Genomic DNA, 27,899 nt, shown 5'->3' on the forward strand with positions numbered 1-27,899 from the left:
GTAACACTGACTAGAGGTACATAGCTGGTTACACTATATCTATAGGTACATGCAGGTGGGTAACAATGACTAGAGGTACATAGCTGGTTACTCTATATCTATAGGTACATGCAGGCGGGTAACACTGACTATAGGTACATAGCTGGTTACACTATATCTATAGGTACATGCAGTTGGGTAACACTGACTAGAGGTACATAGCTGGTTACACTATATCTATAGGTACATGCAGGCGGGTAACACTGACTAGAGGTACATAGCTGGTTACACTATATAGGTACATGCAGGTGAGTAACACTGACTAGAGGTACATAGCTGGTTACTCTATATAGGTACATGCAGGTGGGTAACACTGACTAGAGGTACATAGCTGGTTACACTATATCTATAGGTACATGCAGGTGGGTAACACTGACTAGAGGTACATGGCTGGTTACACTATATCTATAGGTACATGCAGGTGGGTAACACTGACTAGAGGTACATAGCTGGTTACACTATATAGGTACATGCAGGTGGGTAACACTGACTAGAGGTACATAGCTGGTTACACTATATAGGTACATGCAGGCGGGTAACACTGACTAGAGATACATAGCTGGTTACACTATATCTATAGGTACATGCAGGTGGGTAACACTGACTAGAGGTACATAGCTGGTTACACTATATCTATAGGTACATGCAGGTGGGTAACACTGACTAGAGGTACATAGCTGGTTACACTATATCTATAGGTACATGCAGGCGGGTAACACTGACTAGAGGTACATAGCTGGTTACACTATATCTATAGGTACATGCAGGTGGGTAACACTGACTAGAGGTACATAGCTGGTTACACTATATAGGTACATGCAGGCGGGTAACACTGACTAGAGGTACATGGCTGGTTACACTATATAGGTACATGCAGGTGGGTAACACTGACTAGAGGTACATAGCTGGTTACACTATATCTATAGGTACATGCAGGTAGGTAACACTGACTAGAGGTACATAGCTGGTTACACTATATAGGTACATGCAGGTGAGTAACACTGACTATAGGTACATAGCTGGTTACACTATATAGGTACATGCAGGGGGGTAACACTGACTAGAGGTACTTAGCTGGTTACACTATATAGGTACATGCAGGTGGGTAACACTGACTAGAGGTACATAGCTGGTTACACTATATCTATAGGTACATGCAGGCGGTAACACTGACTAGAGGTACATAGCTGGTTACACTATATAGGTACATGCAGGTGGGTAACACTGACTAGAGGTACATGGCTGGTTACACTATATAGGTACATGCAGGTGGGTAACACTGACTAGAGGTACTTAGCTGGTTACACTATATAGGTACATGCAGGTGGGTAACACTGACTATAGGTACATAGCTGGTTACACTATATCTATAGGTACATGCAGGTGGGTAACACTGACTAGAGGTACATAGCTGCTTACACTATATCTATAGGTACATGCAGGCGGGTAACACTGACTATAGGGACATAGCTGGTTACACTATATAGGTACATGCAGGTGGGTAACACTGACTAGAGGTACATAGCTGGTTACACTATATAGGTACATGCAGGTGGGTAACACTGACTAGAGGTACATAGCTGGTTACACTATATAGGTACATGCAGGTGGGTAACACTGACTATAGGTACATAGCTGGTTACACTATATCTATAGGTACATGCAGGCGGGTAACACTGACTAGAGGTACATAGCTGGTTACACTATATCTATAGGTACATGCAGGTGGGTAACACTGACTAGAGGTACATAGCTGGTTACACTATATAGGTACATGCAGGTGAGTAACACTGACTAGAGGTACATAGCTGGTTACACTATATAGGTACATGCAGGCGGGTAACACTGACTAGAGGTACATAGCTGGTTACACTATATCTATAGGTACATGCAGGTGGGTAACACTGACTAGAGGTACATAGCTGGTTACACTATATCTATAGGTACATGCAGGTGAGTAACACTGACTAGAGGTACATAGCTGGTTACACTATATAGGTACATGCAGGTGGGTAACACTGACTAGAGGTACATAGCTGGTTACACTATATAGGTACATGCAGGTGGGTAACACTGACTAGAGGTACATGGCTGGTTACACTATATAGGTACATGCAGGTGAGTAACACTGACTAGAGGTACATAGCTGGTTACACTATATAGGTACATGCAGGTGGGTAACACTGACTAGAGGTACATAGCTGGTTACACTATATAGGTACATGCAGGTGGGTAACACTGACTAGAGGTACATAGCTGGTTACACTATATAAGTACATGCAGGCGGGTAACACTGACTAGAGGTACATAGCTGGTTACACTATATAGGTACATGCAGGCGGGTAACACTGACTAGAGGTACATAGCTGGTTACACTATATCTATAGGTACATGCAGGCGGGTAACACTGACTAGAGGTACATAGCTGGTTACACTATATCTATAGGTACATGCAGGTGGGTAACACTGACTAGAGGTACATAGCTGGTTACACTATATCTATAGGTACATGCAGGTAGGTAACACTGACTAGAGGTACATAGCTGGTTTCACTATATAGGTACATGCAGGTGGGTAACACTGACTAGAGGTACATAGCTGGTTACACTATCTATAGGTACATGCAGGTGGGTAACACTGACTAGAGGTACATAGCTGGTTACACTATATCTATAGGTACATGCAGGCGGGTAACACTGACTATAGGTACATAGCTGGTTACACTATATCTATAGGTACATGCAGGCGGGTAACACTGACTATAGGTACATAGCTGGTTACACTATATCTATAGGTACATGCAGGCGGGTAACACTGACTAGAGGTACATAGCTGGTTACACTATATCTATAGGTACATGCAGGTGGGTAACACTGACTATAGGTACATAGCTGGTTACACTATATCTATAGGTACATGCAGGCGGGTAACACTGACTAGAGGTACATAGCTTGTTACACTATATCTATAGGTACATGCAGGTGGGTAACACTGACTAGAGGTCCATAGCTGGTTACACTATATCTATAGGTACATGCAGGTGGGTAACAATGACTAGAGGTACATAGCTGGTTACTCTATATCTATAGGTACATGCAGGTGGGTAACACTGACTAGAGGTACATAGCTGGTTACACTATATCTATAGGTACATGCAGGTGGGTAACACTGACTAGAGGTACATAGCTGGTTACTCTATATCTATAGGTACATGCAGGCGGGTAACAATGACTAGAGGTACATAGCTGGTTACTCTATATCTATAGGTACATGCAGGCGGGTAACAATGACTAGAGGTACATAGCTGGTTACACTATATCTATAGGTACATGCAGGTGGGTAACACTGACTATAGCTACATAGCTGGTTACACTATATCTATAGGTACATGCAGGCGGGTAACACTGACTAGAGGTACATAGCTGGTTACACTATATCTATAGGTACATGCAGGCGGGTAACACTGACTAGAGGTACATAGCTGGTTACACTATATCTATAGGTACATGGAGGCGGGTAACACTGACTAGAGGTACATAGCTGGTTACACTATATCTATAGGTACATGCAGGTGGGTAACACTGACTAGAGGTACATAGCTGGTTACTCTATATCTATAGGTACATGCAGGTGGGTAACACTGACTAGAGGTACATAGCTGGTTACACTATATCTATAGGTACATGCAGGTGGGTAACACTGACTAGAGGTACATAGCTGGTTACACTATATCTATAGGTATATGCAGGTGGGTAACACTGACTAGAGGTACATGGCTGGTTACACTATATAGGTACATGCAGGCGGGTAACACTGACTAGAGGTACATGGCTGGTTACACTATATCTATAGGTACATGCAGGTGGGTAACACTGACTATAGGTACATAGCTGGTTACACTATATCTATAGGTACATGCAGGTGGGTAACACTGACTATAGGTACTTAGCTGGTTACACTATATCTATAGGTACATGCAGGTGGGTAACACTGACTAGAGGTACATAGCTGGTTACACTATATAGGTACATGCAGGTGGGTAAGACTGACTAGAGGTACATAGCTGGTTACACTATATAGGTACATGCAGGTGGGTAAGACTGACTTGAGGTACATAGCTGGTTACACTATATAGGTACATGCAGGCGGGTAACACTGACTAGAGGTACATAGCTGGTTACACTATATCTATAGGTACATGCAGGCGGGTAAGACTGACTATAGGTACATAGCTGGTTACACTATATAGGTACATGCAGGCGGGTAACACTGACTATAGGTACATAGCTGGTTACACTATATCTATAGGTACATGCAGGCGGGTAACACTGACTAGAGGTACATAGCTGGTTACACTATATAGGTACATGCAGGTGAGTAACACTGACTAGAGGTACATAGCTGGTTACTCTATATCTATAGGTACATGCAGGTGGGTAACACTGACTAGAGGTACTTAGCTGGTTACACTATATCTATAGGTACATGCAGGTGGGTAACACTGACTAGAGGTACATAGCTGGTTACACTATATCTATAGGTACATGCAGGCGGGTAACACTGACTATAGGTACATAGCTGGTTACACTATATAGGTACATGCAGGTGGGTAACACAGACTAGAGGTACATAGCTGGTTACACTATATAGGTACATGCAGGTGAGTAACACTGACTAGAGGTACATAGCTGGTTACACTATATCTATAGGTACATGCAGGTGGGTAACACTGACTAGAGGTACATAGCTGGTTACACTATATATATATAGGTACATGCAGGTGGGTAACACAGACTAGAGGTACTTAGCTGGTTACACTATATCTATAGGTACATGCAGGCGGGTAACACTGACTATAGGTACATAGCTGGTTACACTATATAGGTACATGCAGTTGAGTAACACTGACTATAGGTACATAGCTGGTTACACTATATCTATAGGTACATGCAGGTGGGTAACACTGACTAGAGGTACATGGCTGGTTACACTATATCTATAGGTACATGCAGGTGGGTAACACTGACTAGAGGTACATGGCTGGTTACACTATATCTATAGGTACATGCAGGCGGGTAACACTGACTATAGGTACATAGCTGGTTACACTATATCTATAGGTACATGCAGGTGGGTAACACTGACTAGAGGTACATAGCTGGTTACACTATATAGGTACATGCAGGTGGGTAACACTGACTAGAGGTACATAGCTGGTTACACTATATAGGTACATGCAGGCGGGTAACACTGACTAGAGGTACATAGCTGGTTACACTATATAGGTACATGCAGGTGGGTAACACTGACTAGAGGTACATAGCTGGTTACACTATCTATAGGTACATGCAGGTGGGTAACACTGACTAGAGGTACATAGCTGGTTACTCTATATCTATAGGTACATGCAGGTGAGTAACACTGACTAGAGGTACATAGCTGTTTACACTATCTATAGGTACATGCAGGTGGGTAACACTGACTAGAGGTACATAGCTGGTTACACTATATCTATAGGTACATGCAGGTGGGTAACACTGACTAGAGGTACATAGCTGGTTACACTATATAGGTACATGCAGGCGGGTAACACTGACTAGAGGTACATAGCTGGTTTCACTATATCTATAGGTACATGCAGGTGGGTAACACTGACTAGAGGTACATGGCTGGTTACACTATATCTATAGGTACATGCAGGTGGGTAACACTGACTAGAGGTACATAGCTGGTTACACTATATCTATAGGTACATGCAGGTGGGTAACACTGACTAGAGGTACATAGCTAGTTACACTATATAGGTACATGCAGGTGAGTAAGACTGACTAGAGGTACATAGCTGGTTACACTATATCTATAGGTACATGCAGGTGGGTAACACTGACTAGAGGTTCATAGCTGGTTACACTATATAGGTACATGCAGGTGGGTAACACTGACTAGAGGTACATGGCTGGTTACACTATATCTATAGGTACATGCAGGTGGGTAACACTGACTAGAGGTACATAGCTGGTTACACTATATCTATAGGTACATGCAGGCGGGTAACACTGACTAGAGGTACATAGCTGGTTACACTATATCTATAGGTACATGCAGGTGGGTAACACTGACTATAGGTACATAGCTGGTTACACTATATAGGTACATGCAGGTGGGTAACACTGACTAGAGGTACATGGCTGGTTACACTATATCTATAGGTACATGCAGGTGGGTAACACTGACTAGAGGTACATAGCTGGTTACACTATATAGGTACATGCAGGTGGGTAACACTGACTAGAGGTACATGGCTGGTTACACTATATAGGTACATGCAGGTGGGTAACACTGACTATAGGTACATAGCTGGTTACACTATATCTATAGGTACATGCAGGTGGGTAACACTGACTAGAGGTACATGGCTGGTTACACTATATAGGTACATGCAGGTGGATAACACTGACTAGAGGTGCATAGCTGGTTACACTATATAGGTACATGCAGGTGGATAACACTGACTAGAGGTACATAGCTGGTTACACTATATCTATAGGTACATGCAGGCGGGTAACACTGACTATAGGTACATAGCTGGTTACACTATATCTATAGGTACTTGCAGGTGGGTAACACTGACTATAGGTACATAGCTGGTTACACTATATCTATAGGTACATGCAGGTGGGTAACACTGACTAGAGGTACATAGCTGGTTACACTATATCTATAGGTACATGCAGGTGGGTAACACTGACTAGAGGTATATAGCTGGTTACACTATATCTATAGGTACATGCAGGTGGGTAACACTGACTAGAGGTAACATAGCTGGTTACTCTATATCTATAGGTACATGCAGGCGGGTAACACTGACTAGAGGTACATAGCTGGTTACACTATATAGGTACATGCAGGCGGGTAACACTGACTATAGGTACATAGCTGGTTACTCTATATCTATAGGTACATGCAGGTGGGTAACACTGACTATAGGTACATAGCTGGTTACACTATATCTATAGGTACATGCAGGTGGGTAACACTGACTAGAGGTACATAGCTGGTTACACTATATCTATAGGTACATGCAGGTGGGTAACACTGACTAGAGGTATATAGCTGGTTACACTATATCTATAGGTACATGCTGGCGGGTAACACTGACTAGAGGTACATAGCTGGTTACACTATATAGGTACATGCAGGTGGGTAACACTGACTAGAGGTACATGGCTGGTTACTCTATATCTATAGGTACATGCAGGTGGGTAACACTGACTATAGGTACATAGCTGGTTACACTATATCTATAGGTACATGCAGGTGGGTAACACTGACTAGAGGTATATAGCTGGTTACACTATATCTATAGGTACATGCAGGTGGGTAACACTGACTAGAGGTACATAGCTGGTTACACTATATAGGTACATGCAGGCGGGTAACACTGACTAGAGGTACATAGCTGGTTACACTATATCTATAGGTACATGCAGGTGGGTAACACTGACTAGAGGTACATAGCTGGTTACTCTATATCTATAGGTACATGCAGGCGGGTAACACTGACTAGAGGTACATAGCTGGTTACACTATATAGGTACATGCAGGTGGGTTACACTGACTTAAGGTGCATAGCTGGTTACACTATATAGGTACATGCAGGTGGGTAACACTGACTATAGGTACATAGCTGGTTACACTATATAGGTACATGCAGGTGGGTAACACTGACTAGAGGTACATAGCTGGTTACACTATATCTATAGGTACATGCAGGTGGGTAACACTGACTAGAGGTACATGGCTGGTTACACTATATCTATAGGTACATGCAGGTGGGTAACACTGACTAGAGGTTCATAGCTGGTTACACTATATAGGTACATGCAGGTGGGTAACACTGACTAGAGGTACATAGCTGGTTACACTATATCTATAGGTACATGCAGGCGGGTAACACTGACTAGAGGTACATAGCTGGTTACACTATATCTATAGGTACATGCAGGTGGGTAACACTGACTAGAGGTACATAGCTGGTTACACTATATCTATAGGTACATGCAGGTGAGTAACACTGACTAGAGGTACATAGCTGGTTAATCTATATCTATAGGTACATGCAGGTGGGTAACACTGACTAGAGGTACATAGCTGGTTACACTATATCTATAGGTACATGCAGGCGGGTAACACTGACTAGAGGTACATAGCTGGTTACACTATATCTATAGGTACATGCAGGCGGGTAACACTGACTAGAGGTACATAGCTGGTTACACTATATAGGTACATGCAGGTGAGTAACACTGACTAGAGGTACATAGCTGGTTACTCTATATCTATAGGTACATGCAGGTGGGTAACACTGACTAGAGGTACATAGCTGGTTACACTATATCTATAGGTACATGCAGGTGGGTAATACTGACTAGGTACATAGCTGGTTACACTATATAGGTACATGCAGGTGGGTAACACTGACTAGAGGTACATAGCTGGTTACACTATATATAGGTACATGCAGGCGGGTAACACTGACTAGAGGTATATAGCTGGTTACACTATATATAGGTACATGCAGGTGGGTAACACTGACTAGAGGTACATAGCTGGTTACACTATATATAGGTACATGCAGGCGGGTAACACTGACTAGAGGTATATAGCTGGTTACACTATATCTATAGGTACATGCAGGTGGGTAACACTGACTAGAGGTACATAGCTGGTTACACTATATATAGGTACATGCAGGCGGGTAACACTGACTAGAGGTACATGGCTGGTTACACTATATAGGTACATGCAGGTGGGTAACACTGACTAGAGGTACATGGCTGGTTACACTATATCTATAGGTACATGCAGGCAGGTAACACTGACTAGAGGTACATGGCTGGTTACACTATATCTATAGGTACATGCAGGTGGGTAACACTGACTAGAGGTACATGGCTGGTTACACTATATAGGTACATGCAGGCGGATAACACTGACTAGAGGTACATAGTTGGTTACACTATATCTAATGGTACATGCAGGCGGTTAACACTGACTAGAGGTACATAGCTGGTTACACTATATCTATAGGTACATGCAGGTGGGTAACACTAACTATAGGTACATAGCTGGTTACACTATATCTATAGGTACATGCAGGTGGGTAACACTGACTATAGGTACATAGCTGGTTACACTATATCTATAGGTACATTCAGGCGGGTAACACTGACTAGAGGTATATAGCTGGTTACACTATATCTATAGGTACATGCAGGCGGGTAACACTGACTAGAGGTACATGGCTGGTTACACTATATAGGTACATGCAGGTGGGTAACACTGACTAGAGGTACATGGCTGGTTACACTATATCTATAGGTACATGCAGGCAGGTAACACTGACTAGAGGTACATGGCTGGTTACACTATATCTATAGGTACATGCAGGTGGGTAACACTGACTAGAGGTACATGGCTGGTTACACTATATAGGTACATGCAGGCGGGTAACACTGACTAGAGGTACATAGTTGGTTACACTATATCTAATGGTACATGCAGGCGGTTAACACTGACTAGAGGTACATAGCTGGTTACACTATATCTATAGGTACATGCAGGTGGGTAACACTAACTATAGGTACATAGCTGGTTACACTATATCTATAGGTACATGCAGGTGGGTAACACTGACTATAGGTACATAGCTGGTTACACTATATCTATAGGTACATGCAGGCGGGTAACACTGACTAGAGGTACATAGCTGGTTACAATATGTCTGCTTACAGTATGTCTATAGGTACAGGACTGGTTACACTACCTCCTATAGGTACATAGCTGGAGCAGGTTACATTATGTCTATAGGTACTGTATATGGATGGTTACATTGTGTATAGGCACAAACCTGATTACACTATTTATAGATACAGGATTGATTACACTTTACAGGAATTCAATTAATTCGACGCCTGGGGTGAGTTGCTGTTGCGACTGTGTGTAAATGGCGGCAACAGCATCTGACCTTTCCCCCCCCCTCCCCCCCACCCCCCTTGCGGCCAGGACATGTACATTTCTGCTGAATATAATCCCTCCTGATTCAATACCCCCTTATGTGTGTAGGTACATACCTGGTCCATATGACCCCCAAGTCTTATACAATATACTTAGGCGACTACAATTTATTATTCTAGCTGTATTGTGCCATGATATAGACAGATTTACTTAGGCTAAATGTAACATTAAAGCAAATAGTGACTTATAATATACATTACAGTATAGGGTGGCGATGTATGTGTCATGCCTGTATGTACATAGAGCTGACCACAGTATCACAGTTTTGCAGCACATTACAGCGCAGAATCTGACATGGAAACATATTGGCGGCTTTCTGACTTCTAATGACTCCCTAAAATCACCAGATTGTCTCCCACATTATCCGCTCTCATAGGCTGCTGGCATCCTGGCTAATTGTATGCAATCTACTAATTATCTGCTAATCCTATCTACTGCATCAACATCTCCATATACTGAGAGCCGGGGCTGCACCAGCTCTATAATCCCTCATATCCCACTTCACAAAGGCTGTCTTATTGCCAAAGCTGGAATCGGACCGGTCCTGTCTCTGCCTGTCCCTGCACTTATTATTACCTGGCTCCCAGAGCTGCTCCTGTCCTGTCTCTGCCTTTCCCTGCACAGATTATTACCCGGCTGCCAGAGCTGCTCCTGTCCTGTCTCTGCCTTTCCCTGCACATATTATTACCTGGCTGCCATAGCTGCTCCTGTCCTGTCTCTGCCTTTCCCTGCTCATATTATTACCTGGCTGCCAGATCTGATCCTGACCTGTCTCTGCCTTTCCCTGCACATATTATTACCTGGCTGCCAGAGCTGCTCCTGACCTGTCTCTGCCTTTCCCTGCACATATTATTACCTGGCTGCCAGAGCTGCTCCTGTCCTGTCTCTGCCTTTCCCTGCTCATATTATTACCTGGCTGCCAGATCTGATCCTGACCTGTCTCTGCCTTTCCCTGCACATATTATTACCTGGCTGCCAGAGCTGCTCCTGACCTGTCTCTGCCTTTCCCTGCACATATTATTACCTGGCTGCCAGAGCTGGTCCTGTCCTGTCTCTGCCTGTCCCTGCACATATTATTACCTGGCTGCCAGAGCTGCTCCTGTCCTGTCTCTGCCTTTCCCTGCACATATTATTACCTGGCTGCCCGAGCTGCTCCTGATCTGTCTCTGCCTTTCCCTGCACATATTATTACCTGGCTGCCAGAGCTGCTCCTGATCTGTCTCTGCCTTTCCCTGCACATATTATAACCTGGCTGCCCGAGCTGCTCCTGATCTGTCTCTGCCTTTCCCTGCACATATTATTACCTGGCTGCCAGAGCTGCTCCTGACCTGTCTCTGCCTTTCCCTGCACATATTATTACCTGGCTGCCAGAGCTGCTCCTGACCTGTCTCTGCCTGTCCCTGCACATATTATTACCTGCCTGCCAGAGCTGCTCCTGACCTGTCTCTGCACATATTATTACCTGCCTGCCAGAGCTGCTCCTGACCTGTCTCTGCACATATTATTACCTGGCTGCCCGAGCTGCTCCTGATCTGTCTCTGCCTTTCCCTGCACAGATTATTACCTGGCTGCCAGAGCTGCTCCTGACCTGTCTCTGCCTTTCCCTGCACTTATTATTACCTGGCTCCCAGAGCTGCTCCTGTCCTGTCTCTGCCTTTCCCTGCACATATTATTACCCGGCTGCCAGAGCTGCTCCTGTCCTGTCTCTGCCTTTCCCTGCACATATTATTACCTGGCTGCCATAGCTGCTCCTGTCCTGTCTCTGCCTTTCCCTGCTCATATTATTACCTGGCTGCCAGATCTGATCCTGACCTGTCTCTGCCTGTCCCTGCACATATTATTACCTGGCTGCCAGATCTGATCCTGACCTGTCTCTGCCTTTCCCTGCACATATTATTACCCGGCTGCCAGAGCTGCTCCTGACCTGTCTCTGCCTTTCCCTGCACTTATTATTACCTGGCTCCCAGAGCTGCTCCTGTCCTGTCTCTGCCTTTCCCTGCACATATTATTACCTGGCTGCCATAGCTGCTCCTGACCTGTCTCTGCCTGTCCCTGCACATATTATTACCTGGCTGCCAGAGCTGCTCCTGACCTGTCTCTGCCTTTCCCTGCACATATTATTACCTGGCTGCCAGAGCTGCTCCTGTCCTGTCTCTGCCTTTCCCTGCACATATTATTACCTGGCTGCCAGAGCTGCTCCTGACCTGTCTCTGCCTTTCCCTGCACATATTATTACCTGGCTGCCAGAGCTGCTCCTGTCCTGTCTCTGCCTTTCCCTGCACATATTATTACCTGGCTGCCAGAGCTGCTCCTGTCCTGTCTCTGCCTTTCCCTGCACATATTATTACCTGGCTGCCAGAGCTGCTCCTGTCCTGTCTCTGCCTGTCCCTGCACATATTATTACCTGGCTGCCAGAGCTGCTCCTGTCCTGTCTCTGCCTTTCCCTGCACATATTATTACCTGGCTGCCAGAGCTGCTCCTGACCTGTCTCTGCCTTTCCCTGCACATATTATTACCTGGCTGCCAGAGCTGCTCCTGACCTGTCTCTGCCTGTCCCTGCACATATTATTACCTGCCTGCTAGAGCTGCTCCTGACCTGTCTCTGCCTGTCCCTGCACATATTATTACCTGGCTGCCAGAGCTGCTCCTGACCTGTCTCTGCCTGTCCCTGCACATATTATTACCTGGCTGCCAGAGCTGCTCCTGACCTGTCTCTGCCTTTCCCTGCACATATTATTACCTGGCTGCCAGAGCTGCTCCTGACCTGTCTCTGCCTTTCCCTGCACATATTATTACCTGGCTGCCAGAGCTGCTCCTGACGAGTCTCTGCCTTTCCCTGCACATATTATTACCTGGCTGCCAGAGCTGGCCCTGACCTGTCTCTGCCTTTCCCTGCACATATTATTACCTGGCTGCCAGAGCTGGCCCTGACCTGTCTCTACCTTTCCCTGCTCATATTATTACCTGGCTGCCAGAGCTGCTCCTGACCTGTCTCTGCCTTTCCCTGCACATATTATTACCTGGCTGCCAGACATGCTCCTGTCCTGTCTCTGCCTGTCCCTGTACATATTATTACCTGGCTGCCAGAGCTGCTCCTGTCCTGTCTCTGCCTTTCCCTGCACATATTATTACCTGGCTGCCAGAGCTGCTCCTGACCTGTCTCTGCCTTTTTCTGCACATATTATTACCTGGCTGCCAGAGCTGCTCCTGTCCTGTCTCTGCCTTTCACTGCACATTTTATTACCTGGCTGCCAGAGCTGCTCCTGACCTGTCTCTGCCTTACCCTGCACATATTATTACCTGGCCCCCAGAGCTGCTCCTGACCTGTCTCAGCCTTTCCCTGCACATATTATTACCTGGCTGCCGGAGCTGGTCCTGACCTGTCTCTGCCTTTCCATGTACATATTATTACCTGGCTGCCAGAGCTGGGGTCCTGTCCTGTCTCTGCCTGTCCCTGCACATATTATTACCTGGCTGCCAGAGCTGGTCCTGACCTGTCTCTGCCTTTCCCTGCACATATTATTACCTGGCTGCCAGAGCTGGTCCTGACCTGTCTCTGCCTTTCCCTGTACATATTATTACCTGGATGCCAGAGCTGGTCCTGTCCTGTCTCTGCCCTGCACATATTATTACCTGGCTGCCAGAGCTGGTCCTGACCTGTCTCTGCCTGTCCCTGTACATATTATTACCTGGCTGCCAGAGCTGCTCCTGACCTGTCTCTGCCTGTCCCTGTACATATTATTACCTGGCTGCCAGAGCTGCTCCTGACCTGTCTCTGCCTTTCCCTGCACATATTATTACCTGGCTGCCAGAGCTGCTCCTGACCTGTCTCTACCTTTCCCTGCACATATTATTACCTGGCTGCCAGAGCTGCTCCTGACCTGTCTCTGCCTTTCCCTGCACATATTATTACCTGGCTGCCAGAGCTGGTCCTGACCTATCTCTGCCTTTCCCTGCACATATTATTACCTGGCTGCCAGAGCTGCTCCTGACCTGTCTCTGCCTTTCCCTGCACATATTATTACCTGGCTGCCAGAGCTGGTCCTGTCCTGTCTCTGCCTTTCCCTGCACATATTATTACCTGGCTGCCAGAGCTGGTCCTGTCCTGTCTCTGCCTTTCCCTGCACATATTATTACCTGGCTGCCAGAGCTGCTCCTGTCCTGTCTCTGCCTTTCCCTGCTCATATTATTACCTGGCTGCCAGAGCTGCTCCTGTCCTGTCTCTGCCTTTCCCTGCACATATTATTACCTGGCTGCTAGAGCTGCTCCTGACCTGTCTCTGCCTGTCCCTGCACAGATTATTACCTGGCTGCCAGATCTGCTCCTGTCCTGTCTCTGCCTGTCCCTGCACATATTATTACCTGGCTGCCAGAGCTGCTCCTTTCCTGTCTCTACCTTGCCCTGTACATATTATTACCTGGCTGCCAGAGCTGCTCCTGACCTGTCTCTACCTTTCCCTGTACATATTATTACCTGGCTGCCAGAGCTGCTCCTGACCTGTCTCTACCTTGCCCTGTACATATTATTACCTGGCTGCCAGAGCTGCTCCTGTCCTATCTCTGCCTTTCCCTGCACATATTATTACCTGGCTGCCAGAGCTGCTCCTGTCCTGTCTCTGCCTTTCCCTGCACATATTATTACCTGGCTGCCAGAGCTGCTCCTGTCCTGTCTCTGCCTGTCCCTGCACATATTATTACCTGGCTGCCAGAGCTGGGGTCCTGTCCTGTCTCTGCCTGTCCCTGCACATATTATTACCTGGCTGCAAGAGCTGCTCCTGACCTGTCTCTACCTTTCCCTGCACATATTATTACCTGGCGTCCAGAGCTGCTCCTGACCTGTCTCTGCCTTTCCCTGCACATATTATTACCTGGCTGCCAGAGCTGCTCCTGACCTGTCTCTGCCTTTCCCTGCACATATTATTACCTGGCTACCAGAGCTACTCCTGTCCTGTCTCTGCCCTGCACATATTATTACTTGGCTGCCGGAGCTGCTCCTGTCCTGTCTCTGCCTGTCCCTGTACATATTATTACCTGGCTGCCAGAGCTGGTCCTGACCTGTCTCTGCCTGTCCCTGTACATATTATTACCTGGCTGCCAGATCTGCTCCTGTCCTGTCTCTGCCTGTCCCTGCACATATTATTACCTGGCTGCCAGAGCTGCTCCTTTCCTGTCTCTACCTTGCCTTGTACATATTATTACCTGCTGCCAGAGCTGCTCCTGACCTGTCTCTACCTTTCCCTGTACATATTATTACCTGGCTGCCAGAGCTGCTCCTGACCTGTCTCTACCTTTCCCTGCACATATTATTACTTGGCTGCCGGAGCTGCTCCTGTCCTGTCTCTGCCTGTCCCTGTACATATTATTACCTGGCTGCCAGAGCTGGTCCTGACCTGTCTCTGCCTGTCCCTGTACATATTATTACCAGACCGCCAGAGCTGCTCCTGTCCTGTCTCTGCCTTTCCCTGCACATATTATTACCTGGCTGCCAGAGCTGCTCCTGACCTGTCTCTGCCTTTCCCTGCACATATTATTACCTGGCTGCCAGAGCTGCTCCTTTCCTGTCTCTGCCTGTCCCTGCACATATTATTACCTGGCTGCCAGAGCTGCTCCTGTCCTGTCTCTGCCTTTCCCAGCACATATTATTACCTGGCTGCCATAGCTGCTCCTGACCTGTTTCTACCTTTCCCTGCACATATTATTACCTGGCTGCCAGAGCTGGTCCTGACCTGTCTCTGCCTTTCCCTGCTCATATTATTACCTGGCTGCCAGAGTTGGTCCTTTCCTGTCTCTGCCTTTCCCTGCACATATTATTACCTGGCTGCTAGAGCTGCTCCTGACCTGTCTCTGCCTGTCGCTGCACATATTATTACCTGGCTGCCAGAGCTGCTCCTGACCTGTCTCTGACTTTCCCTGCACATATTATTACCTGGCTGCCAGAGCTGCTCCTGACCTGTCTCTGCCTTTCCCTGCACATATTATTACCTGGCTGCTAGAGCTGCTCCTGTCCTGTCTCTGCCTGTCCCTGCACATATTATTACCTGGCTGCCAGAGCTGGTCCTGACCTGTCTCTGCCTGTCCCTGTACATATTATTACCTGGCTGCCAGATCTGCTCCTGTCCTGTCTCTGCCTGTCCCTGCACATATTATTACCTGGCTGCCAGAGCTGCTCCTTTCCTGTCTCTACCTTGCCCTGTACATATTATTACCTGCTGCCAGAGCTGCTCCTGACCTGTCTCTACCTTTCCCTGTACATATTATTACCTGGCTGCCAGAGCTGCTCCTGACCTGTCTCTACCTTTCCCTGCACATATTATTACTTGGCTGCCGGAGCTGCTCCTGTCCTGTCTCTGCCTGTCCCTGTACATATTATTACCTGGCTGCCAGAGCTGGTCCTGACCTGTCTCTGCCTGTCCCTGTACATATTATTACCAGACCGCCAGAGCTGCTCCTGTCCTGTCTCTGCCTTTCCCTGCACATATTATTACCTGGCTGCCAGAGCTGCTCCTGACCTGTCTCTGCCTTTCCCTGCACATATTATTACCTGGCTGCCAGAGCTGCTCCTTTCCTGTCTCTGCCTGTCCCTGCACATATTATTACCTGGCTGCCAGAGCTGCTCCTGTCCTGTCTCTGCCTTTCCCAGCACATATTATTACCTGGCTGCCATAGCTGCTCCTGACCTGTTTCTACCTTTCCCTGCACATATTATTACCTGGCTGCCAGAGCTGGTCCTGACCTGTCTCTGCCTTTCCCTGCTCATATTATTACCTGGCTGCCAGAGTTGGTCCTTTCCTGTCTCTGCCTTTCCCTGCACATATTATTACCTGGCTGCTAGAGCTGCTCCTGACCTGTCTCTGCCTGTCCCTGCACATATTATTACCTGGCTGCCAGAGCTGCTCCTGACCTGTCTCTGACTTTCCCTGCACATATTATTACCTGGCTGCCAGACCTGGTCCTGACCTGTCTCTGCCTGTCCCTGCACATATTATTACCTGGCTGCCAGAGCTGCTCCTGACCTGTCTCTGCCTTTCCCTGCACATATTATTACCTGGCTGCTAGAGCTGCTCCTGTCCTGTCTCTGCCTGTCCCTGCACATATTATTACATGGCTGCTAGAGCTGCTCCTGTCCTGTCTCTGCCTGTCCCTGCACATATTATTACATGGCTGCCAGAGCTGCTCCTGACCTGTCTCTGCCCTGCACATATTATTACCTGGCTGCCAGAGCTGCTCCTGACCTGTCTCTGCCTGTCCCTGTACATGTTATTACCTGGCTGCCAGAGCTGCTCCTGTCCTATCTCTGCCTTTCCCTGTACATAATATTACCTGGCTGCCAGAGCTGCTCCTGTCCTGTCTCTGCCTTTCCCTGCACATATTATTACCTGGCTGCCAGATCTGCTCCTGTCCTGTCTCTGCCTTTCCCTGCACATATTATTACCTGGCTGCCAGAGCTGCTCCTGACCTGTCTCTGCCTGTCCCTGCACATATTATTACCTGGCTGCCAGAGCTGGTCCTGTCCTGTCTCTGCCTTTCCCTGCACATATTATTACCTGGCTGCCAGAGCTGCTCCTGTCCTGTCTCTGCCTTTCCCTGCACATATTATTACCTGGCTGCCAGAGCTGGTCCTGACCTGTCTCTGCCTGTCCCTGTACATATTATTACCTGGCTGCCAGAGCTGCTCCTGACCTGTCTCTGCCTGTCCCTGCACATATTATTACCTGGCTGCCAGAGCTGCTCCTGTCCTGTCTCTGCCTTTCCCTGTACATATTATTACATGGTTGATAGAGCTGCTCCTGTTCTGTCTCTGTCCTGCACATACTGGATATATACTGTATAGTCACCAGATCCTGCTGTGACAATATATTAGATACAGCCCATCTGATTTCCTTGCAGTGCACTATTAGAAATATAAAGTATATGATGCCATTTCGTTGCAGACGTTAGATTATAATAATAATAATTTATATATAGCGCTTTTCTCCAGCAGGACTCAGGGTTGCTATACAAGCATTATTATCATCGCACTGGGGTTTAGTATTACAGCAAAAAGAAATTAAACAGAAAAATAAAGAACATAGTGAACGGGGCCATTCTGGGGAATAAATTCCATAGGTTACATAAACCACCCACGAAAGGTAGCAGACGTGGCAGCCATTTTGAGCGCGCTACATAGGTTATGCTTTGTGGAATAAGCATCGCCTAGAATCGATGACACAAAATGGGGAAGTTGCAGCGTAGTAAAGGTAGGAGCAGAACTCTTACACAACCATCAGTTCCAAGTATTTATCATTCCACCCACAGGCGGTCTGGTATAAAGGATACAGTCAATAGGTTGACCTTTTAGATATCTGGGGGTATATTTACTAAAGTGCGGGTTTTTTAGAAGTGGAGATGTTGCCCATAGCAACCAATCAAATTCTAGCTATTATCTTCTAGAAGGTGCTAGACATGTGTAAAGTAGAATCTGATTGGTTGCAATGGGCAACATCTCCACATCTAAAAACCTGCACTTCAGTAAATATACCCCCTGGTTTCTATCTAGACATTGTCAACCTTTTTACTGTCTATTTATAGTCCGGAACTCAACCTACAGTGGAGTGCCATACGTAGCGTATTACACTAGTGTGTGTATGTGTATAGATATATGTATATATATATATATATATATATATATTCATTCATTCTGCTGATGTGTCATAGTCGCATCGCATTGCATTTTTGGCAAAAAAAGACGCCCGGTGCTAGCAGAGTGGCACGGGACGTGGAAGCTCACTCACACCACGCAAGTCACGCTGCATGGCGTATTGAGGCTGGATGTGTGTGGACACTTCTGTATACACATACATATATACAGCCACACATATATACAGTATACATATATAGTCACATACATATAGACAGTGCCCCCTCTCTACGTCCCTCTTACCTTATAGGCTGGCTGCTGGATATTCTTTATCACTCTGGTAATTGGCTCTGCAGCAGTTCCTCCCCCTCCTCTCTCCCATGCTGCTGTTGGCACAGTTCCGTGTAGCCCCACCTCCTGTGCAGACTCCACCTCCGTCTTCTCTTCTCCAGCTCACCGTTCAGTTCCTGCTCTGCAGCGTTGATTGAAGTATGGGCCCTCCTTCCCCCTTATTCCGGCTCTGTGACTGTATGCTGGGAGGCAGGTAGAGAATGCTGTCTGGCCACTGTGATTGTATGTCATTAACAATCAGAGCAGCCGGGGGGCAGCTTTCTCTGTCTGTCTCTCAGGGGTCTTCCCTAGGCACGGAGCGAGAGGCTGCACACTCCATGTAGATGCCCCCCTGCTCGTAGGGCCCTACAATATTGCACTGTTTGGCCATATGCTAAGATGGCCCGGTATGTAATCCGTCATGCATGTGGCAGCCACTCAGTAAGTAAGAGCATGATGGCGTGGTGAGAGGTTCAGTTGTTGTTCAGAGCAGACACCAGAATAGGGAAAGGATATGATGTAAGTGACTGTGACCGTGGGGCGCACAGAGTGGTGGCACAGAGGGCCTGATTCAGACCCGTGCTGTTGATGTTGAGTGACAGCACGCCCCCTTTGGTGGGCGGGCCGGGGGAGTGGCTGGCCAGACTGAGGCGTTCCCATGGGAACGCCTACCATCTGGGGCCGGCCCCACTGACATCACAAGTGATCACAAGTGATGTCAGTGGGAGTGCTTTCGACTCTGTTAGAGCCAAAAGCACTCTGGGGCTTGCGGGAGACGAGACCCTACCACAAGGGTCTCGTCACAAGCCCCATGGTCACGATGGTCTTGACCATCATCATGGCCGCTCGGTATAGCTGTGGGTGGTCACCCACAGCTATGCGAGCGGCCAGGGGGACGTTCTGAAAAACCAGAGGGCCGGCCCTGATTCAGGCCCAGAGTGTGGTTTCCCTATCTCAGAAACTGCGATCTCCTGGGATTTTCACACATGATCGGTTCTGAGCCGCGCTCTGCCGCTGTGACTGCTTTAGCATTTTAGCCAATCGTCGTGTCTGCAGCTGTATTCTAATGACAGTATCAGCACATCCCTGGCGTACAAGCGTGTATCTGAGTTTGCATGGACTGAGACGCCCACTTTGTGCCTCTTCAGACACTGATATATCGCTTGGTGCATCTGTAGACGTTACCATCGGTCATACCATGGAGACTTGCACATGCGCTTTGAGTATGGCCTCCAATGTGAGCGATCACCCGTCTGTGTACGCAAACCCTCCAGCGATATGCGCTTTGTGACGTGGGGATGGCGAGATTTGCAGCATGAATGTGATGTCATCTTCCCAGCACCGTGTGGTATCCCTGCCGCAAAGAATTCAGGCTGCCCTGGGGCAAAGGGGATCCTACCATGATACAATAGGTGTGCCTACCATGTGGCCACTTAGCTTACCACGGGCACATAGACTCCAGCTTTATCACTCTGAGTGATTTACTTATAAGCCCATTTCCTGCCGTAACCCATAGAAACCAGGTTATTTGCCCAGAGCTGTGGGATAAAGCATTTGCGGCGGCCACGATAATGGCAGAAAGCCGCATTTCTGTCTGCACAAAATGGTGTGTATACAACTCTGATGGCGGGGGGGACTGCGCTTCACCCATTCTGCGAGCATACATCAACGCACGCAGTCTGATTGACAAGCTGCGTCCATTTAAGGGTGGGGAGGGAGTGGCGCAGAGCAGCGCTCCTGAAAATGGTGGCACCGTCTCCTGCGGCATTAGCGTATGTTCAAATCGCTGCTGCGTCCACAGACGTACATCTCTGAATCGAGCCCAATATTCCGTAATAATGTGTTCTAAAGACCTGTTTAAATTAGCAGTAGAGATGTGATGTAATATGTTACCCAACCTACAGTATGTCTCCCCCTAACCTTCTGTCTCCCCCTAACCTTCTGTCTCCCCCTAAACTTCTGTCTCCCCCTAACCTTCTGTCTCCCCCTAACCTTCTGTCTCCCCCTAACCTTCTGTCTCCCCCTAACCTTCTGTCTCCCCCTAAACTTCTGTCTCCCCCTAACCTTCTGTCTCCCCCTGGCCTTCTGTCTCCCCCCCTGGCCTTCTGTCTCTCCCCCTGGCCTTCTGTGTCTCCCCCTAACCTTCTGTGTCTCCCCCTAACCTTCTGTCTCCCCCTAACCTTCTGTCTTCCCCCTAACCTTCTGTCTCCCCCTAACCTTCTGTCTCCCCCTAACCTTCTGTCTCCCCCTAACCTTCTGTCTCCCCCTAACCTTCTGTCTTCCCCCTAACCTTCTGTCTCCCCCTAACCTTCTGTCTCCCCCTAACCTTCTGTCTCCCCCTAACCTTCTGTCTCCCCCTAACCTTCTGTCTCTCCCCCTGGCCTTCTGTCTCCCCCTGGCCTTCTGTCTCCCCCTAACCTTCTGTCTCCCCCTAACCTTCTGTCTCCCCCTAACCTTCTGTCTCCCCCTAACCTTCTGTCTCTCCCTGGCCTTCTGTCTCCCCCCCTGGCCTTCTGTCTCTCCCCCTGGCCTTCTGTCTCTCCCCCTAACCTTCTGTGTCTCCCCCTAACCTTCTGTGTCTCCCCCTAACCTTCTGTCTCCCCCTAACCTTCTGTCTCCCCCTAACCTTCTGTCTTCCCCCTAACCTTCTGTCTTCCCCCTAACCTTCTGTCTCCCCCTAACCTTCTGTCTCCCCCTAACCTTCTGTCTCCCCCTAACCTTCTGTCTTCCCCCTAACCTTCTGTCTCCCCCTAACCTTCTGTCTCTCCCCCTAACCTTCTGTCTCTCCCCCTAACCTTCTGTCTCTCCCCCTGACCTTCTGTCTCTCCCCCTGGCCTTCTGTCTCCCCCTGGCCTTCTGTCTCTCCCCCTGGCCTTCTATCAATCACCCTGGCCTTCTATCTCTCCCCCTGGCCTTCTATCTCTCCCCCTGGCCTTCTCTCTCTCCCCCTAACCTTCTGTCTCTCCCCCTAACCTTCTGTGTCTCCCCCTGACCTTCTGTCTTCCCCCTGACCTTCTGTCTTCCCCCTGACCTTCTGTCTTCCCCCTGACCTTCTGTCTCCCCCTAACCTTCTGTCTCCCCCTGACCTTCTGTCTTCCCCCTGACCTTCTGTCTTCCCCCTGACCTTCTGTCTTCCCCCTGACCTTCTGTCTTCCCCCTGACCTTCTGTCTTCCCCCTAACCTTCTGTCTTCCCCCTAAGCTTCTGTCTTCCCCCTGACCTTCTGTCTTCCCCCTGACCTTCTGTCTTCCCCCTAAGCTTCTGTCTCCCCCTGACCTTTTGTCTCCCCCTAACCTTCTGTCTCCCCCTGACCTTCTGTCTTCCCGCTAACCTTCTGTCTCCCCCTGACCTTCTGTCTCCCCCTGACCTTCTGTCTCCCTCTAACCTTCTGTCTTCCCCCTGACCTTCTGTCTTCCCCCTGACCTTCTGTCTTCCCCCTGACCTTCTGTCCTCCCCCTGGCCTTATGTCTCTCCCCCTGGCCTTCTGTCTCTCCCCCTGGCCTTCTGTCTTCCCCCTAACCTTCTGTCTCCCCCCCCTAACCTTCTGTCTCCCCCCCTAACCTTCTGTCTCCCCCCCTAACCTTCTGTCTCCCCCCCTAACCTTCTGTCTCTCCCCCTGGCCTTCTGTCTCTCCCCCTGGCCTTCTGTCTCTCCCCCTGGCCTTCTGTCTCTCCCCCTAACCTTCTGTCTCTCCCCCTGGCCTTCTGTCTCACCCTAATCTTCTGTCTTACAGGGAGCGGAACATCCTTCGATTTCCACAGACAAATCGATTATTTGTTCCTGGTCGGGACAGAAGAGGGAAAGATTCATAAGGTAACAAAGCAAATTTCTAATGGACCTGTAATCAGTGCCCCGATACAGGGAGAGGCGCAATATACAGAGATGTTACTATCCCAGTCCCAGACCAGCTTAGGGTGAGAGGCACAGTATAGTGTAATGTTACTATCCCAGTCCCAGACCAGCTTAGGGTGAGAGGCACAGTATAGTGTGATGTTACTATCCCAGTCCCAGACCAGCTTAGGGTGAGAGGCACAGTATAGTGTGATGTTACTATCCCAGTCCCAGACCAGCTTAGGGTGAGAGGCACAGTATAGTGTGATGTTACTATCCCAGTCCCAGACCAGCTTAGGGAGAGTATTACAGTATAGAGTGATGTTACTGTCCCAGTCCCAGACCAGCTTAGGGTGAGAGGCACAGTATAGAGTAATGTTACTATCATAGTCCTAGACCAGCTTAGGGTGAGAGGCACAGTATAGTGTGATGTTACTATCCCAGTCCCAGACCAGCTTAGCGTGAGAGGCACAGTATAGAGTAATGTTACTATCCCAGTCCCAGACCAGCTTAGGGTGAGAGGCACAGTATAGTGTGATGTTACTATCCCAGTCCCAGACCAGCTTAGGGTGAGAGGCACAGTATAGTGTGATGTTACTATCCCAGTCCTAGACCAGCTTAGGGTGAGAGGCACAGTATAGTGTGATGTTACTATCCCAGTCCCAGACCAGCTTAGGGTGAGAGGCACAGTATAGAATAATGTTACTATCCCAGTCCTAGACCAGCTCAGGGTGAGAGGCACAGTATAGTGTGATGTTACTATCCCAGTCCCAGACCAGCTTAGGGTGAGCGGCACAGTATAGAGTAATGTTACTAGCCCAGTCCCAGACCAGCTTAGGGTGAGAGGCACAGTATAGTGTGATGTTACTGTCCCAGACCAGCTTAGGGAGAGTATTACAGTATAGAGTGATGTTACTGTCCCAGTCCCAGACCAGCTTAGGGTGAGAGGCACAGTATAGAGTAATGTTACTATCCCAGTCCTAGACCAGCTTAGGGTGAGAGGCACAGTATAGTGTGATGTTACTATCATAGTCCCAGACCAGCTTAGGGTGAGAGGCACAGTATAGAGTAATGTTACTATCCCAGTCCCAGACCAGCTTAGGTTGAGAGGCACAGTATAGTGTGATGTTACTATCCCAGTCCCAGACCAGCTTAGGGAGAGTATTACAGTATAGAGTGATGTTACTGTCCCAGTCCCAGACCAGCTTAGGGTGAGAGGCACAGTATAGTGTGATGTTACTATCCCAGTCCCAGACCAGCTTAGGGTGAGAGGCACAGTATAGAATAATGTTACTATCCCAGTCCTAGACCAGCTCAGGGTGAGAGGCACAGTATAGTGTGATGTTACTATCCCAGTCCCAGACCAGCTTAGGGTGAGCGGCACAGTATAGAGTAATGTTACTAGCCCAGTCCCAGACCAGCTTAGGGTGAGAGGCACAGTATAGTGTGATGTTACTGTCCCAGACCAGCTTAGGGAGAGTATTACAGTATAGAGTGATGTTACTGTCCCAGTCCCAGACCAGCTTAGGGTGAGAGGCACAGTATAGAGTAATGTTACTATCCCAGTCCTAGACCAGCTTAGGGTGAGAGGCACAGTATAGTGTGATGTTACTATCATAGTCCCAGACCAGCTTAGGGTGAGAGGCACAGTATAGAGTAATGTTACTATCCCAGTCCCAGACCAGCTTAGGTTGAGAGGCACAGTATAGTGTGATGTTACTATCCCAGTCCCAGACCAGCTTAGGGAGAGTATTACAGTATATAGTGATGTTACAGTCCCAGTCCTAGACCAGCTTAGGGTGAGAGGCACAGTATAGTGTGATGTTACTATCCCAGTCCCAGACCAGCTTAGGGTGAGAGGCACAGTATAGAGTAATGTTACTATCCCTGTCCCAGACCAGCTTAGGGTGAGAGGCACAGTATAGTGTGATGTTACTATCCCAGTCTCAGACCAGCGTAGGGTGAGAGGCACGGTATAGTGTGATGTTACTATCCCAGTCCCAGACCAGCTTAGGGTGAGAGGCACAGTATAGTGTGATGTTACTATCCCAGTCCCAGACCAGCTTAGGGTGAGAGGCACAGTATAGTGTGATGTTACTATCCCAGTCCCAGGCCAGCTTAGGGTGAGAGGCACAGTATAGAGTGATGTTACTATCCCAGTCCCAGACCAGCTTAGGGTGAGAGGCACAGTATAATGTGATGTTACTATCCCAGTCCCAAACCAGCTTAGGGTGAGAGGCACAGTATACAGAGATGTTACTATCCCAGTCCCAGACCAGCTTAGGGTGAGAGGCACAGTATAGTGTAATGTTACTATCCCAGTCCCAGACCAGCGTAGGGTGAGAGGCACAGTATAGTGTGATGTTACTATCCCAGTCCCAGACCAGCTTAGGGTGAGAGGCACAGTATAGTGTGATGTTACTATCCCAGTCCCAGACCAGCTTAGGGTGAGAGGCACAGTATAGTGTGATGTTACTATCCCAGTCCCAGACCAGCTTAGGGTGAGAGGCACAGTATAGTGTGATGTTACTATCCCAGTCCCAAACCAGCTTAGGGTGAGAGGCACAGTATAGAGTGATGTTACTATCCCAGTCCCAGACCAGCTTAGGGAGAGTATTACAGTATAGTGTGATGTTACTATCCCAGTCCCAGACCAGCTTAGGGTGAGAGGCACAGTATAGAGTAATGTTACTATCCCAGTCCTAGACCAGCTTAGGGTGAGAGGCACAGTATAGTGTGATGTTACTATCCCAGTCCCAGACCAGCTTAGGGTGAGAGGCACAGTATAGTGTGATGTTACTATCCCAGTCCCAGACCAGCTTAGGGTGAGAGGCACAGTATAGTGTGATGTTACTATCCCAGTCCCAGACCAGCTTAGGGAGAGTATTACAGTATAGAGTGATGTTACTGTCCCAGTCCCAGACCAGCTTAGGGTGAGAGGCACAGTATAGAGTAATGTTACTATCCCAGTCCTAGACCAGCTTAGGGTGAGAGGCACAGTATAGTGTGATGTTACTATCCCAGTCCCAGACCAGCTTAGCGTGAGAGGCACAGTATAGAGTAATGTTACTATCCCAGTCCCAGACCAGCTTAGGGTGAGAGGCACAGTATAGTGTGATGTTACTATCCCAGTCCCAGACCAGCTTAGGGAGAGTATTACAGTATAGAGTGATGTTACTGTCCCAGTCCCAGACCAGCTTAGGGTGAGAGGCACAGTATAGTGTGATGTTACTATCCCAGTCCTAGACCAGCTTAGGGTGAGAGGCACAGTATAGTGTGATGTTACTATCTCAGTCCCAGACCAGCTTAGGGTGAGAGGCACAGTATAGAATAATGTTACTATCCCAGTCCTAGACCAGCTCAGGGTGAGAGGCACAGTATAGTGTGATGTTACTATCCCAGTCCCAGACCAGCTTAGGGTGAGCGGCACAGTATAGAGTAATGTTACTAGCCCAGTCCCAGACCAGCTTAGGGTGAGAGGCACAGTATAGTGTGATGTTACTGTCCCAGACCAGCTTAGGGAGAGTATTACAGTATAGAGTGATGTTACTGTCCCAGTCCCAGACCAGCTTAGGGTGAGAGGCACAGTATAGAGTAATGTTACTATCCCAGTCCCAGACCAGCTTAGGTTGAGAGGCACAGTATAGTGTGATGTTACTGTCCCAGTCCCAGACCAGCTTAGGGTGAGAGGCACAGTATAGTGTGATGTTACTATCCCAGTACCAGACCAGCTTAGGGTGAGAGGCACAGTATAGAGTAATGTTACTATCCCAGTCCTAGACCAGCTTAGGGTGAGAGGCACAGTATAGTGTGATGTTACTATCCCAGTCCCAGACCAGCTTAGGGTGAGAGGCACAGTATAGAGTAATGTTACTATCCCTGTCCCAGACCAGCTTAGGGTGAGAGGCACAGTATAGTGTGATGTTACTATCCCAGTCTCAGACCAGCGTAGGGTGAGAGGCACGGTATAGTGTGATGTTACTATCCCAGTCCCAGACCAGCTTAGGGTGAGAGGCACAGTATAGTGTGATGTTACTATCCCAGTCCCAGACCAGCTTAGGGTGAGAGGCACAGTATAGTGTGATGTTACTATCCCAGTCCCAGGCCAGCTTAGGGTGAGAGGCACAGTATAGAGTGATGTTACTATCCCAGTCCCAGACCAGCTTAGGGTGAGAGGCACAGTATAATGTGATGTTACTATCCCAGTCCCAAACCAGCTTAGGGTGAGAGGCACAGTATACAGAGATGTTACTATCCCAGTCCCAGACCAGCTTAGGGTGAGAGGCACAGTATAGTGTAATGTTACTATCCCAGTCCCACACCAGCGTAGGGTGAGAGGCACAGTATAGTGTGATGTTACTATCCCAGTCCCAGACCAGCTTAGGGTGAGAGGCACAGTATAGTGTGATGTTACTATCCCAGTCCCAGACCAGCTTAGGGTGAGAGGCACAGTATAGTGTGATGTTACTATCCCAGTCCCAGACCAGCTTAGGGTGAGAGGCACAGTATAGTGTGATGTTACTATCCCAGTCCCAAACCAGCTTAGGGTGAGAGGCACAGTATAGAGTGATGTTACTATCCCAGTCCCAGACCAGCTTAGGGAGAGTATTACAGTATAGTGTGATGTTACTATCCCAGTCCCAGACCAGCTTAGGGTGAGAGGCACAGTATAGAGTAATGTTACTATCCCAGTCCTAGACCAGCTTAGGGTGAGAGGCACAGTATAGTGTGATGTTACTATCCCAGTCCCAGACCAGCTTAGGGTGAGAGGCACAGTATAGTGTGATGTTACTATCCCAGTCCCAGACCAGCTTAGGGTGAGAGGCACAGTATAGTGTGATGTTACTATCCCAGTCCCAGACCAGCTTAGGGTGAGAGGCACAGTATAGTGTGATGTTACTATCCCAGTCCCAGACCAGCTTATGGAGAGTATTACAGTATAGAGTGATGTTACTGTCCCAGTCCCAGACCAGCTTAGGGTGAGAGGCACAGTATAGAGTAATGTTA

The 27,899-nt window shown here is 48.1% G+C and overlaps 1 protein-coding gene across 2 annotated transcripts in view; it reads left to right on the forward strand.

The window, feature by feature from the left end:
• The window catches only part of DNAI1 (dynein axonemal intermediate chain 1), a 385,067-nt gene that overhangs the window by 164,473 nt on the left and 192,695 nt on the right, over positions 1 to 27,899 (forward strand). For both annotated transcript variants that reach the window (XM_088461607.1, XM_088461608.1), the window contains one exon: positions 22,795 to 22,874. In XM_088461607.1, coding sequence (XP_088317733.1) covers positions 22,795 to 22,874 — 80 coding nt within the window. The remainder of the gene's footprint in view (positions 1 to 22,794; positions 22,875 to 27,899) is intronic.

This window comes from Taudactylus pleione, unplaced genomic scaffold (assembly GCF_031769625.1).
Source record: "Taudactylus pleione unplaced genomic scaffold, aTauple2 ptg001078l, whole genome shotgun sequence".
Taxonomy (NCBI): domain Eukaryota; kingdom Metazoa; phylum Chordata; class Amphibia; order Anura; family Myobatrachidae; genus Taudactylus; species Taudactylus pleione.